The sequence below is a fragment of the Salmo trutta genome, chromosome 26 (assembly GCF_901001165.1).
Source record: "Salmo trutta chromosome 26, fSalTru1.1, whole genome shotgun sequence".
NCBI classification, from domain to species: Eukaryota; Metazoa; Chordata; class Actinopteri; order Salmoniformes; family Salmonidae; genus Salmo; species Salmo trutta.
This window is the reverse complement of record NC_042982.1, coordinates 33,084,088-33,099,690: the sequence shown is the minus strand read 5'-3', so window position 1 is coordinate 33,099,690 and position 15,603 is coordinate 33,084,088. Positions and strand designations below refer to the sequence as shown.

The 15,603-nt window shown below is 49.9% G+C and overlaps 1 protein-coding gene across 1 annotated transcript; it reads right to left on the bottom strand.

Annotated features, from left to right (window-relative positions):
* Positions 1 to 3,146: 3,146 nt before the first annotated feature.
* LOC115163681 (sodium- and chloride-dependent GABA transporter 2-like) lies at positions 3,147 to 15,319 on the bottom strand. Its single transcript, XM_029715755.1, has 13 exons — positions 14,710 to 15,319; positions 14,309 to 14,443; positions 11,755 to 11,895; positions 8,758 to 8,842; positions 7,375 to 7,507; positions 6,972 to 7,210; positions 5,563 to 5,687; positions 5,352 to 5,464; positions 5,114 to 5,251; positions 4,871 to 4,973; positions 4,538 to 4,638; positions 4,103 to 4,273; positions 3,147 to 3,847 (listed from the first exon to the last, which is right to left on the bottom strand). The coding sequence occupies exons 1-13, from the start codon at positions 15,068 to 15,070 to the stop codon at positions 3,722 to 3,724; spliced, it is 1,971 nt and encodes a 656-aa protein (XP_029571615.1). The 5' UTR covers positions 15,071 to 15,319; the 3' UTR covers positions 3,147 to 3,721.
* Between the last annotated feature and the right edge of the window lie 284 nt (positions 15,320 to 15,603).

The window sequence follows — 15,603 nt, the reverse complement described above, 5'->3', positions numbered from 1 at the left end:
GAGGGAAAAAGAGGAGGAGAGCATGAAACTGGAACAAAAGAGCGTAGGAGGTTGCCAATCATAGGACAGCAGAACTAAAAGGAGAGAGAAATAAATGTGGTGACAGGAAGAGGAGGAAGAGGAGGTGACGGATGGGTAGAGGAGGTGACAGGTGGAGGAGGAAGAGGTGACAGGTGGAGGAGGAAGAGGTGACAGGTGGAGGAGGAAGAGGAGGTGACAGGTGGAGGAGGATGAGGAGGTGACGGATGGGTAGAGGAGGTGACAGGTGGAGGAGGAAGAGGAGGTGACAGGTGGAGGAGGAAGAGGTGACAGGTGGAGGAGGAAGAGGAGGTGACAGGTGGAGGAGGATGAGGAGGTGACGGATGGGTAGAGGAGGTGACAGGTGGAGGAGGAAGAGGAGGTGACAGGTGGAGGAGGAAGAGGTGACAGGTGGAGGAGGAAGAGGAGGTGACAGGTGGAGGAGGATGAGGAGGTGACAGGAGGAAGAGGAGGTGACAGGAGGAGGAGGAGGTGACAGGTGGAGGAGGAAGAGGAGGTGACAGGGATGGGTGGAGGAGGAAGTGACAGGTGGAGGAGAAAGAGGTGACGGATGGGTGGAGGAGGAAGAGGAGGTGACAGGTGGAGGAGGAAGAGGTGACAGGTGGAGGAGGAAGAGGAGGTGACAGGTGGAGGAGGATGAGGAGGTGACAGGAGGAAGAGGAGGTGACAGGAGGAGGAGGAGGTGACAGGTGGAGGAGGAAGAGGAGGTGACAGGGATGGGTGGAGGAGGAAGTGACAGGTGGAGGAGAAAGAGGTGACGGATGGGTGGAGGAGGAGGTTACAGGTGGTAAATGTCACAGTGAGCCAAGTCAAAACGACTGAAGGATTTTAGGTATGTATTTGATGGCACCATTAGACTCATCCTTTTTCACAATCCTCTTACAGCAAGTCCCCTTTAAATAAGTTGCCCTTTCTTTACAGGATGTGTTAGCATGAGGAGTTGCTTTTCTTTCTCTCATCTTCCCTTTATGTTTCCTTTCAGCTTCAATTACCTCCCTTAACTCCCTCCTTTCCCCCTTTTCTTCATCCTCTTTCAGAATCAGAATCATCTTTATTACATGTACCAGGTATTTGACCATTTCTCTCTCTCCTCCCAGTCTGTGGCGGTAAAGAATGGTTCAGACCATTACCTCCAGAACCAGTTGAACTGGGAGAACCAAGGAGGAAGTTCCAACGACTCTGGCCCCTGTCATGTGATCCTAGTCCAGCAACCCAGTGAAACCTCACCCTCCCCCACATCCCCAAAGCCCCACAGAACCCAGTCCCAGAGAGCTGACAGCACAGCCAGGAAAACCAAAAGCAGAACTTACCTGCCCATTCTTAAGTCCTACCCCCGTATCACCCCCCATCCCAACAAGAAGTCCTTAGACAAGACCCCAGTGGACCCCCATGGCAAGGGGACTGGCAGTGAGGACCAGAGTCAGAACAAGAGGATCTGTACAGAGGACAAGAGGGATGAGGTGTCCACTATTACTCACTTACAGACGCCATCCAGGCAACACGTCTGCAAGCAGCCAGACCCCAAGAGAAGCTTGTCTCACTGGAGGAGCCCTGCCTCCTCCCACTCCCCCAGCCCCAGCTCTCAATCTCCCTCTAGCCTTTCCTGCCTTGTCTCCCCCTCTGTGTCCGCCTCCTCTTCCGGTGGCTCCTCTCCCCTCCCGGCCAGCAGGTGGCCTTGCAGGCACGGTCCAGGCCTGTCCTTGTTCAGTGTGGCACGCGACAGGCGCTTCCTGAACATGGTGGGCATCCTAAGCCAGTCAGGCCTGCTTGACATCACGCTGCGCACCCAGGACCTCCTCCGCCAGAGCAACGCCACAGACCGAGACATCGCCCAGCTCCGCCAGCACACTCAGCTGCTGTACCAGGCCGCCAACCAAAACAACAACCCCAATAACAACAACCACAATAACAACGACAACCCCTATAACAACAACGACCCACACAACAACAACCCCAATGCCAACACAGGCTGGGAGAGGATACACCAGGCTATGGCTCAGTCAGGCTGCTACCCCAGCCTCAAGAACCTGGGGAGTGAAGTGGATACACCAGGCTATAGCTCAGTCAGGCTGCTACCCCAGCCTCAAGAACCTGGGGAGTGAAGAGGATACACCAGGCTATAGCTCAGTCAGGCTGCTACCCCAGCCTCAAGAACCTGGGGAGTGGAGAGGATACACCAGGCTATAGCTCAGTCAGGCTGCTACCCCAGCCTCAAGAACCTGGGTAGTGGAGAGGATACACCAGGCTATAGCTCAGTCAGGCTGCTACCCCAGCCTCAAGAACCTGGGGAGTGAAGAGGATACACCAGGCTATAGCTCAGTCAGGCTGCTACCCCAGCCTCAAGAACCTGGGTAGTGGAGAGGATACACCAGGCTATAGCTCAGTCAGGCTGCTACCCCAGCCTCAAGAACCTGGGGAGTGAAGAGGATACACCAGGCTATAGCTCAGTCAGGCTGCTACCCCAGCCTCAAGAACCTGGGGAGTGAAGAGGATACACCAGGCTATAGCTCAGTCAGGCTGCTACCCCAGCCTCAAGAACCTGGGGAGTGGAGAGGATACACCAGGCTATAGCTCAGTCAGGCTGCTACCCCAGCCTCAAGAACCTGGGGAGTGAAGAGGATCACAACAGTTACAGTCCAGAGCCAGGAGTGGGAGGGCACGCCAGTTTCAAGAGATTCGGTTGGCTCTAATATCAGCAGTCATACCCACAATGAGGTGGGAGGCATTGGAGTCAACATGGGCCAGCATCCCTGTGTAACGCTTTCGATAGTCCATGCCCTGACGAATTGAGGCTTTACTGAGGGCAAAAGGGGGTGCAACTCAAAATTCCTAATGTTTTGTACACTCGGTTTATAACCGTATCCTATGATTTAAAGATGTCATTGAAACATAAAAGGTGATCTCATTCAGGGTCTTATTCAGACCCTAACAGGGAATTATGTGTTAGCCTTGGTCATTGATTGTTTGTTTTAGTATTGACAAAGTATTGTGATTTTAGACTAAATACTATATACGGTGTAGTAGAAAAACTGTGTGTGTTTGCTTCTTGAGTCTGATCTAAGGGAGTGCCAATACACACATTTCTATGTGACAAAGACAAAACACGCTTCATTTTTGATCTACTTTAATGAGTGTTTTTAGAAAAACATCCTGTTTCTGATGTCTAATAAGGATTATAAAAATGGAAGTGAAGGCTAACATCGAGGTAAAGCACTAATTTACAGAACAAAAATGCCATTAGTCAGAGTTGCTGTATATTAGCCAAAAGTAGTCTTTCATAATAAGAAACTGACAGAATCTAGATGACCTTTTATATGTGACTACAACTGCTACCATGGAAACTGGAGTGAGTGACTTCAGAAAGGTAAGTCATGAGCTGCCAGTAACCCATGTTAAGCCTTGAGTGGGGACAGTTGAAAGAACTTTGTTTTGTACAATGACAATCTACAGTGTCTCTAGGTTGCTTGACGTTCTGTGCTTGAGCTATGTCCTTTCAAATGTAAGGTGGCAACACTTCAAATATGGAACGTGATGACACTGTACTGAAACATGCACCATTGTTCATTATCAATGGTATTCTCTCAACATGTTGGTAAAGATACAAGAGTTCAGCTAGGTGTTGTGTTAAAATATATGTTCAGTATACGAAGAGCTTTGACACAGAAGCTTTTCTCGGCGTGTGTCAGTTTATTTGTCTGTGCTTTCCCCTGCTGCAGTCATGAGTACCTCCATCTCTGCTCCAGAGGACAGCCTTTCTCTTCCGGGTCAACGGGAGGTCATGGTCTGGCCGACACAAGTGGAGGAAACGCTGGGGAGTTGAGGGGAAAGTCAGCACATCAACATGTCAACTTTAGTGGTTAATGATTTAAACTTCATTATTTCTTTGTTAGTTGGTTTCTTCAATAATTTATAGTGAATTAATAATACCTACCCACTCAGTTTACAATAATAATTTCTGATCTATATTTCCTCCAATTTGACCCTCTGAACATAATTATTCTATGACCAATCCAGGAAGGAAACCCGGGTTTAAACTCCAGTCACAGGTCAGTCACACTCTCACCTCTCTAAGGCTGCCTGTCCCGGTGCAGATCTGCAGCAGGGCCCACCCGGGGACCAGGACGATGGAGGAGAGGGCCAACAGCCAGCCCAGAACATACACCCATTCTGGGTACACATACCAGCGGTTGAAGGTCAGGGGCTGGTACTCCACCAGAGAGCAGATGAACGACACCTGGGAGAGACAAGAGGGAATGAGGATTTCTTCAACATTAATGCTTTTAACTTCTAGAATAACTCCAGATCAGTCCTTGTTGATGTGAGTGTGTGAATAGTTGCTTGTATAAAGCAAGTGAACATCCAAATGCAACAGGTGCCATTTGGCAAAACATGAATTTGTAAACTATTGCATTGTGATAGTGCCATCTCCTGGTACCTTAGAGAATTGCACAATGTGAGTCCTGCTTGCCATTACTGTCCATCAAAGCCTGGAACTCACCAGGGAAACTAGAGGGGTCATGTAGAGCCAGCAGAGCTTGAAGACGAGGTTAGGCCTCATCCCTGTCATATCCTCTATTACACCATACATACGCTCTGCACCTGGTGGGTAAGATTGGGTACACGTTAATGACATTATCTAAATGTTGACATGTATTGATATCAGGTTTATCATCTCAATAAGATTGATAGTAGAATGATACTGGTTTGCCTTTCTATAGGATTCTATGGCACTACAGTGTTTATGTTTTATATATATTTTATAAATTATATTTTTTATTCGACATAAATCATTGACAGAAATGTATTCCAGGTTAGTTCACGTCAGCCTCACCAAATATCCATCCCATGGCCAGGGACTCGAACACAGACAGGAAGAGCAAACAGGTTCCGTTACAGGCGTAGTAGTCAAACAGCTGGAACACATACATCCCACCCTGGGGACAGAAGGAGAGAGGTGTGAGTAGAACAACCCCTCTCTTTAAGTAGATCACAGCTAGAGATCTGGAACACCATTCCTGTCATTTCTCTCTCTCTCTCTCTCTACCCTCTCTCTCTTTCTCTCTCTCTCTCTGACCTCTGTGACCATGATGAGTTGGAAGAAGAAGCAGGTGAGACAGAAGAAGAGGAGGAAGAGCTCCCTGCGCCCAGTCCTCCGCAGCACTGTGGGAAACAGGTCTGATACTGACGTCATCACCACCTCCATGGCAACAAACTGGATGGGGGAGGAATACAGAACGCCATAGTACAGGCCTTTAAACTTTAGAGATGAATGTGTGAACTGTTGTGTGTGGACTGTGTAGATAATAGCTAACCTGTGTATCCAGACCCAGTAGAATGATCATGATGAAGAAACAAGCAGCCCACATCTGAGGCAGGGGCATCATGGCTACTGCCTGAGGGTACGCTATGAACGCCAGCCCAGGACCTGAGAGAACCCAGTTTAAAGTGCGATGTATTGTGTTTCACTTCATTTCGTCCAAGTGTCCTGAAAATAACATAATAAAAAACGAATTTGTGCAGTACCTGACTCAGCCACCTCCTCAATGGGGACTCCCTGTTCATGAGCCATGAACCCCAGGACTGAAAAGACTGCGAACCCAGCAACCACACTGGTGCCGCTGTTCAGCAAGCACAGCCACAGGCAGTCTCTGAAACATACACATACACAGACACAACATTCAACACACACACAGTGTCAACACACACAGTGTCAACACACACAGTGTCAGGACACACAGTGTCAACACACACAGTGTCAACACACACAGTGTCAACACACACAGTGTCAACACACACAGTGTCAGGACACACAGTGTCAACACACACAGTGTCAGGACACACAGTGTCAACACACACAGTGTCAACACACACAGTGTCAACACACACAGTATCAGGACACACACAGTGTCAACACACACAGTGTCAGGACACACACAGTGTCAACACACACAGTGTCAGGACACACAGTGTCAACACACACAGTGTCAACACACACAGTGTCAACACACACAGTGTCAGGACACACAGTGTCAACACACACAGTGTCAACACACACAGTGTCAACACACACAGTGTCAGGACACACAGTGTCAACACACACAGTGTCAACACACACAGTGTCAGGACACACAGTGTCAACACACACAGCGTCAGGACACACACAGTGTCAACACACACAGTGTCAGGACACACACAGTGTCAACACACACAGTGTCAACACACACAGTGTCAGGACACACAGTGTCAGGAAACACAGTGTCAACACACACAGTGTCAACACACACAGTGTCAACACACACAGTGTCAGGACACACACAGTGTCAACACACACAGTGTCAGGACACACAGTGTCAACACACACAGTGTCAACACACACAGTGTCAGGACACACAGTGTCAACACACACAGTGTCAACACACACAGTGTCAACACACACAGTGTCAGGACACACACAGTGTCAACACACACAGTGTCAGGACACACACAGTGTCAACACACACAGTGTCAGGACACACAGTGTCAACACACACAGTGTCAACACACACAGTGTCAGGACACACAGTGTCAGGACACACAGTGTCAACACACACAGTGTCAACACACACAGTGTCAGGACACACAGTGTCAACACACACAGTGTCAGGACACACAGTGTCAACACATACAGTGTCAGGACACACAGTGTCAGGACACACAGTGTCAACACACACAGTGTCAGGACACACAGTGTCAACACACACAGTGTCAACACACACAGTGTCAGGACACACAGTGTCAACACACACAGTGTCAACACACACAGTGTCAGGACACACAGTGTCAGGACACACAGTGTCAACACACACAGTGTCAACACACACAGTGTCAACACACACAGTGTCAACACACACAGTGTCAGGACACACAGTGTGCTGATGAGGATAAGGACTCACTTGTAGCAGTTGTTGTTGTAGGTATTGTAGGAGCCCAGCACGGTTAAGGAGCCCACTCCCACACTGTAGGAGAAGAAGATCTGGGAGCCGGCCTCCATCCACACCTGGGGGTCAGAGAGCCGGTCTGGTTCAGGGTAGAGGTAGAACAGGACCCCCTGCAGGGCCCCTGGCAGAGTCAGGCCTCTGATCAGTAGTACCAGCAGCATCACGTAGGGGAAGGTAGCAGTGAAATATACAACCTGGAGAGAGAGCGTGTGTATGGATGGAGTCAGGGAGAGGGGTGTAAAATCACAAAGACAGAAAGCCATGAGAGAAAAAGGATAAGAGATTGTACTCTTTCAATGCTAAACAGAACATATGCTGTGTGTGTGTGTGCATATGTGCTGTGCACAAACACACACACCTTGCCTGTTGACTTCACCCCTTTCCAGATGCAGAAGTAGCAGATGACCCACATGACGATGAGACAGAGCAACACCTCCCACCTGACACTGCCAACCTCCTCTATACCCCCCGAGATGGCCAGCACACGACGCCTAGATGGAGAGAGGGGAGACACACAGAGGGGAGAGACAGAGAGGGGAGAGACAGAGAGGGGAGAGAGAGAGGGGAGAGACAGAGAGGGGAGAGAGACAGAGGGGAGAGACAGAGATAGGACAGAAACAGAGAGGGGAGAGAGAGAGGGGAGAGACAGAGGGGAGAGACAGAGAGGGGAGAGACAGAAAGAGGGGTGAGACAGAGAGAGGGGAGAGACAGAGAGAGGGAGGAGACAGAGAGAGAGGGAGAGACAGAGAGGGAGAGAGAGAGAGGGGTGAGAAACAGAGATAGGAGAGAAACAGAGTGGGGAGAGACAGAGAGAGGGGTGAGACAGAGAGAGAGGGAGAGAGAGAGGGAGAGATAGAGAGAGGGAAGAGACACAGAGAGGGGAGAGAGACAGAGAGAGGGGAGAGACACATAGAGGGGAGAGACAGAGAGGGGTGAGAGAGAGGGGAGAGACACAGAGAGGGTGAAAGTGAGAGGGGAGAGACAGAGAGGGGAGAGACAGAGAGAGGGGTGAAGGAGAGAGGGGAGAGACAGAGAGGGGAGAGAGACAGAGAGCAGAGAGACAGAGAGGGGGTGAGACAGAGAGGGGAGAAACAGAGAGAGGGGAGAGATAGAGAGAGGAGGGACAGAGAGGGGGTGAGACAGCGAGATGGGTGAGAGAGAGGGGAGAGACAGAGAGGGGAGAAACAGAGAGAGGGGAGAGATAGAGAGAGGAGGGACAGAGAGGGGTGAAGGAGAGAGGGAAGAAACAGAGAGAGGGGAGAGACAGAGAGAGGAGGGACAGAGAGAGGGGAGAGACAGAGAGAGGAGGGACAGAGAGGGGTGAAGGAGAGAGGGGAGAGACAGAGAGAGGAGGTACAGAGAGGGGGTGAGACAGAGAGGGGAGAAACAGAGAAAGGGGAGAGATAGAGAGAGGAGGGACAGAGAGGGGGTGAGACAGAGAGGGGAGAAACAGAGAGAGGGGAGAGACAGAGAGAGGAGGGACAGAGAGGGGGTGAGATAGAGAGAGGAGGGACAGAGAGGGGGTGAGATAGAGAGAGGAGGGACAGAGAGGGGGTGAGACAGAGTGATGGGTGAGACAGCAGCAACTCCCACATGACACTGGCCACCTCCCCTATACCGCCCAGATGACCAGCACACGACACCTAGAGAAAGAGACTGCTGGAGAATGTAGACAAACTGACATTGTCTTTTATGTTGTGGACAACTGGAAGATCAAGGTATGTTGAATCCGTAAACTTACTCCCAGAATTCAGTGGCTGCAGAGGTTGAGTTCATCTGTCCGGTCGAATTGAAAGTACGGTTTTGAGAGAAGTCAGCACAGTCATCTAATGAGGAAGAGAGAACATAATGTTAACAACTAAAACTTGCTCTAACAATTCTTATGGTAAAGAACACCCTTTATATTATATTTTTTCTGTCTTATTTTACCAGGTGAGTTGACTGAGAATACATTCTCATTTACAGCAACGACCTGGGGAAAGTTACAAAACATAGTCAAAATACATACTAAAAACGTGAGTGAAATTCACCTGGAGGTGAGTTGGAGTACTACGTTCCAGTGTTATATGGGTTGGTGCAGCTGGCCCAGGGTACCTACCAGTGTTCTAGGGGTTGGTGCAGCTGGCCCAGGGTACCTACTAGTGTTCTAGGGGTTGGTGCAGCTGGCCCAGGGTACGTAGGGGTTGGTGCAGCTGGCCCAGGGTACCTACCAGTGTTCTAGGGGTTGGTGCAGCTGGCCCAGGGTACCTACTAGTGTTCTAGGGGTTGGTGCAGCTGGCCCAGGGTACGTAGGGGTTGGTGCAGCTGGCCCAGGGTACCTACCAGTGTTCTAGGGGTTGGTGCAGCTGGCCCAGGGTACCTACTAGTGTTCTAGGGGTTGGTGCAGCTGGCCCAGGGTACCTACTAGTGTTCTAGGGGTTGGTGCAGCTGGCCCAGGGTACATACTAGTGTTCTAGGGGTTGGTGCAGCTGGCCCAGGGTACATACTAGTGTTCTAGGGGTTGGTGCAGCTGGCCCAGGGTACATACTAGTGTTCTAGGGGTTGGTGCAGCTGGCCCAATGTACCTACCAGTGTTCTAGGGGTTGGTGCAGCTGGCCCAAGGTACCTACCAGTGTTCTAGGGGTTGGTGCAGCTGGCCCAGGGTACATACTAGTGTTCAAGGGGTTGGTGCAGCTGGCCCAGGGTACCTACCAGTGTTCTAGGGGTTGGTGCAGCTGGCCCAGGGTACCTACCAGTGTTCTAGGGGTTGGTGCAGCTGGCCCAGGGTACCTACTAGTGTTCTAGGGGTTGGTGCAGCCGGCCCAGGGTACCTACCAGTGTTCTAGGGGTTGGTGCAGCTGGCCCAGGGTACCTACCAGTGTTCTAGGGGTTGGTGCAGCTGGCCCAGGGTACCTACTAGTGTTCTAGGGGTTGGTGCAGCCGACCCAGGGTACCTACCAGTGTTCTAGGGGTTGGTGCAGCTGGCCCAGGGTACGTAGGGGTTGGTGCAGCTGGCCCAGGGTACCTACTAGTGTTCTAGGGGTTGGTGCAGCTGGCCCAGGGTACCTACTAGTGTTCTAGGGGTTGGTGCAGCTGGCCCAGGGTACCTACTAGTGTTCTAGGGGTTGATGCAGCTGGCCCAGGGTACCTACTAGTGTTCTAGGGGTTGGTGCAGCTGGCCCAGGGTACCTACTAGTGTTCTAGGGGTTGATGCAGCTGGCCCAGGGTACCTACCAGTGTTCTAGGGGTTGGTGCAGCTGGCCCAGGGTACCTACTAGTATTCTAGGGGTTGGTGCAGCTTGCCCAGGGTACATACTAATGTTCTAGGGGTTGGTGCAGGTGGCCCAAGGTACCTACCAGTGTTCTAGGGGTTGGTGCAGCTGGCCCAGGGTACATACTAGTGTTCTAGGGGTTGGTGCAGCTGGCCCAAGGTACCTACCAGTGTTCTAGGGGTTGGTGCAGCTGGCCCAGGGTACATACTAGTGTTGTAGGGGTTGGTGCAGCTGGCCCAGGGTACATACTAGTGTTCTAGGGGTTGGTGCAGCTGGCCCAAGGTACCTACCAGTGTTCTAGGGGTTGGTGCAGCCGGCCCAAGGTACCTACCAGTGTTCTAGGGGTTGGTGCAGCTGGCCCAGGGTACCTACTAGTGTTCTAGGGGTTGGTGCAGCCGGCCCAGGGTACATACTAGTGTTCTAGGGGTTGGTGCAGCTGGCCCAGGGTACATACTAGTGTTCTAGGGGTTGGTGCAGCTGGCCCAAGGTACCTACCAGTGTTCTAGGGGTTGGTGCAGCTGGCCCAGGGTACATACTAGTGTTCTAGGGGTTGGTGCAGCTGGCCCAGGGTACCTACCAGTGTTCTAGGGGTTGGTGCAGCTGGCCCAGGGTACGTAGGGGTTGGTGCAGCCGGCCCAGGGTACCTACTAGTGTTCTAGGGGTTGATGCAGCTGGCCCAGGGTACCTACTAGTGTTCTAGGGGTTGATGCAGCTGGCCCAGGGTACCTACTAGTGTTCTAGGGGTTGGTGCAGCTTGCCCAGGGTACATACTAATGTTCTAGGGGTTGGTGCAGGTTGCCCAGGGTACCTACCAGTGATCTAGGGGTTGGTGCAGCTGGCTCAGGGTACCTACTAGTGTTCTAGGGGTTGGTGCAGCTGGCCCAGGGTACGTAGGGGTTGGTGCAGCTGGCCCAGGGTACCTACTAGTGTTCTAGGGGTTGGTGCAGCTGGCCCAGGGTACCTACTAGTATTCTAGGGGTTGGTGCAGCTGGCCCAGGGTACCTACTAGTGTTCTAGGGGTTGGTGCAGCTGGCCCAGGGTACATACTAGTGTTCTAGGGGTTGGTGCAGCTGGCCCAGGGTACCTACTAGTGTTCTAGGGGTTGGTGCAGCTGGCCTAGGGTACATACTAGTGTTCTAGGGGTTGGTTCAGCTGGCCCAGGGTACCTACTAGTGTTCTAGGGGTTGGTGCAGCTGGCCCAGGGTACCTACTAGTGTTCTAGGGGTTGGTGCAGCTGGCCCAGGGTACCTACCAGTGTTCCAGGGGTTGGTGCAGCTGGCCCAGGGTACCTACCAGTATTCCAGGGGTTGGTGCAGCCGGCCCAGGGTATGTAGGGGTTGGTGCAGCTGGCCCAGGGTACGTACCAGTATTCCAGGGGTTGGTGCAGCCGGCCCAGGGTACCTACCAGTGTTCTAGGGGTTGGTGCAGCTGGCCCAGGGTACCTACCAGTGTTCTAGGGGTTGGTGCAGCTGGACCAGGGTACGTACCAGTATTCCAGGGGTTGGTGCAGCTTGCCCAGGGGAGCTGAGCGCTGAAGGAGAAGACCAGGTAGAACAGAGCCCAGGCCAGAATGATGATGTAACACATACAGCTGTAGAGGAGGATCAACTGCCCTGCATAGCCGATACCTAAGAGGGAGACACATTGACAGACTATATAACCAGATGATTTTCACATGGTCCTGAATGGACAGGCATTACACTAACCCTAACTTTATCAAGAGTAAATTACCACACTTTCTTTCTGCCAAAGGTTGGGGAACAAACAGTTCCTACTCATCTTCCATCTCTTTAAAAAGTAACTTGATTACTCCTACTAATCCTATTAATCCCCTCTCGCTCTAAAAAAATGAAAAAAAAAACGTTCCTACTCCAACACTTGTGTTTTCCTTCTAGCACTGACTCTACTGAATGAAAACATGTACTAACTATTACTGTGATATGTGTTTGTCTCACCTAGCCACCTTAAGATGATTGAACTAACTGTACGTTGCTCTGGAGAAGAGCATCTGACTCAAATGAAAAATGTATGTGTAAATGATAGAAGCATTTACAGTGAGGGAAAAAGTATTTGATCCCCTACTGATGTTGTACGTTTGTTTGCCCACTGACAAAGAAATGATCAGTACGTAATTTTAATGGTAGGTTTATTTGAACAGTGAGAGACAGAATAACAACAACAAAAAATTAAAAAAACGCATGTCAGAAATGTTATAAATTGATTTGCATTTTAATGAGGGAAATAAGTATTTGACCCCCTCTCAATCAGAAAGAGTTCTGGCTCCCAGGTGTCTTTTATACAGGTAACGAGCTGAGATTAGGAGCACACTCTTAAAGGGAGTGCTCCTAATCTCAGTTTGTTACCTGTATAAAAGACACCTGTCCACAGAAGCAATCAATCAATCAGATTCCAACTCTCCACCATGGCCAAGACCAAAGAGCTCTCCAAGGATGTCAGGGACAAGATTGTAGACCTACACAAGGCTGGAATGGGCTACAAGACCATCGCCAAGCAGCTTGGTGAGAAGGTGACAACAGTTGGTGCGATTATTCGCAAATGGAAGAAACACAAAAGAACTGTCAATCTCCCTCGGCCTGGGGCTCCATGCAAGATCTCACCTCATGGAGTTGCAATGATCATGAGAACGGTGAGGAATCAGCCCAGAACTACACGGGAGGATTTTGTCAATGATCTCAAGGCAGCTGGGACCATAGTCACCAAGAAAACAATTGGTAACACACTACGCCGTGAAGGACTGAAATCCTGCAGCGCCCGCAAGGTCCCCCTGCTCAACAAAGCACATATACATGCCCGTCTGAAGTTTGCCAATGAACATCTGAATGATTCAGAGGACAACTGGGTGAAAGTGTTGTGGTCAGATGAGACCAAATGGAGCTCTTTGGCATCAACTCAACTCGCCGTGTTTGGAGGAGGAGGAATGCTGCCTATGACCCCAAGAACACCATCCCCACCGTCAAACATGGAGGTGGAAACATTATGCTTTGGGGGTGTTTTTCTGCTAAGGGGACAGGACAACTTCACCGCATCAAAGGGACGATGGACGGGGCCATGTACCGTCAAATCTTGGGTGAGAACCTCCTTCCCTCAGCCAGAGCATTGACAATGGGTCGTATATGGGTATTCCAGCATGACAATGACCCAAAACACACAGCCAAGGCAACAAAGGAGCGGCTCAAGAAGAAGCACATTAAGGTCCTGGAGTGGCCTAGCCAGTCTCCAGACCTTAATCCCATAGAAAATCTGTGGAGGGAGCTGAAGGTTCGAGTTGCCAAATGTCAGCCTCAAAACCTTAATGACTTGGAGAAGATCTGCAAAGAGGAGTGGAAACAAAATCCCTCCTGAGATGTATGCAAACCTGGTGGCCAACTACAAGAAACGTCTGACCTCTGTGATTGCCAACAAGGGTTTTGCCACCAAGTACTAAGTCATGTTTTGCAGAGGGGTCAAATACTTATTTCCCTCATTAAAATGCAAATCATTATATAACGTTTTTGACATGCGTTTTTCTGGAGTTTTTGGTTGTTATTCTGTCTCTCACTGTTCAAATAAACCTACCATTCAAATTATAGACTGATCATTTCTTTGTCAGTGGGCAAACGTACAAAACCAGCAGGGGATCAAATACTTTTTTCCCCTCACTGTACCTTTGATCTGTGAGAAAGTGTCACCAGACTTGGCACTTGTTGTGCCTTCAGCCTGCTTACATATTAACCCCTCTGTATTCACAAATAAACCTCTTCATCTCATTCTTATCCAGTGGCACAGAGGCCATAGGTGTCAGTGTTTTCGGCCTCCTAGAACGGCCATGGATTCCTTTCATTTGTAGTCAGGAGTTTGTGTCAACTTATTTAAGATTAATTGGAAATCCACCCTAATTACACTGTTCATCAGTCCAATTCAGATGAATTGAAATAGTTTGAGCATCATGTATTCCTGTGTTCTTCTGCCTGTCTTGTCTACAGCCCTGTTTCTGTGACTCCTCGGTGGGTGGGGGTGTCATCATGTTGCCATGGTGCTCACCCTCGGCCAGTGGGCACAGCCTCTTCCAGCAAGTGATGCCCCCCTCCTGAGTGTACTGTCCCATGGCCGTCTCCAGCAGGAACAAGGGCACCCCGCAGGTCACCACAAACACCAGGTACGGCACCAGGAACGCCCCTGACAAATACACACCACCAGATCACTACATGAGAACAAAATGATAGCTACTATATAGCTACTATAAAGTACCTTATAGAAACAAGAGGAGAAATGCCATGCTTCCATACCTTGTCTTTGTCTTGTGACCTCTATACCTGGTCTGTACAAACGGTACTGTATCAAACATACTGTATGATACAGGGGTTTAAATGATCTAAGTTGCCTAATTTGATCAGCTGATCATCATTTGAATAACCATGGCACCCTCTCCTTCATGGACTCACCTCCACCATTTTTGTAGCAGAGGTAGGGGAACCTCCACACGTTACCTAGTCCCACCACGTTCCCTGCTACGGCCAGGAGAAATTCTGTCTTGCTACCCCAGTGACCTCTCTCCTCCATCTTCACCTTCGCTGATCCCTCCTTCGCTGCACATCCTTCCTTCACCATCACCAACATTTCCTTCTGACCCAGGTCGTCATCCTTTCTTTTTTCGCCCTCTATCCAGGCTTTTTCTTTTGTTCCATCTCTCCCATATGCCTGTCCGTCCATTGTGTTCTGAAGGCTGGTATCTGTCCCAAGTTCAGCCAGCGTGACTGAAGCAGCAGGAGTTTGAAATGTACTCATTGACTCAGACAGACACATTCCAACTGCTACCGTTGAGTTTGGACGACTACAATCCTTCAATAAGTTACTGAGGCCTAGAAAGGACCCTACTCAAAGACATAGGCTCTAGAGTGCATCAATAAGTTAGCATGATGAGTTATGATTAACCTAAATAATCTACTTAGGGCTCAAAACAATAAAATGTTCAAAGAAAAGGGAGGAATGGCATTCCATCTCCTTGCATTCATAAAGTTTTTAATTTATTTGAAATCAAAATGGCTTTTGTCTCAACCATTAACACTGTGCCATTTGTTATGTTCAACAGTGTGATCATGATTCCTGACAGAAATGAAGGGGAAATTCCTAACTTGTCAAACCTGTCTGCTGTAGGTGTATGAGGAAAACTGGCGTGCTACTCAGAGTCTGTGATGCAGTCTTTGCAAGGGACCAATCAGTGTGTTGTACAACAAGGTAATCAGGCTTTGTCAACAAACCCACAGTAACAAAAGTGTGAATGGAAACTCGTCTCTTCACACCCAAGGTGTACACATCCATCTTTACATGAAGCGTAT

Excerpts from the sequence above, each read along its gene's own strand:
- LOC115163681 (XM_029715755.1), bottom strand. The coding sequence starts at position 15,070 with ATGTGTCTGTCTGAGTCAATGAGTACATTTCAAACTCCTGCTGCTTCA. Across the intron at positions 14,444-14,709 it reads CTGCTACAAAAATGGTGGAG|GGGCGTTCCTGGTGCCGTAC; the intron begins GTGAGTCCATGA and ends TGTATTTGTCAG. Across the intron at positions 3,848-4,102 it reads GGACAGGCAGCCTTAGAGAG|CGTTTCCTCCACTTGTGTCG; the intron begins GTGAGAGTGTGA and ends TCAACTCCCCAG.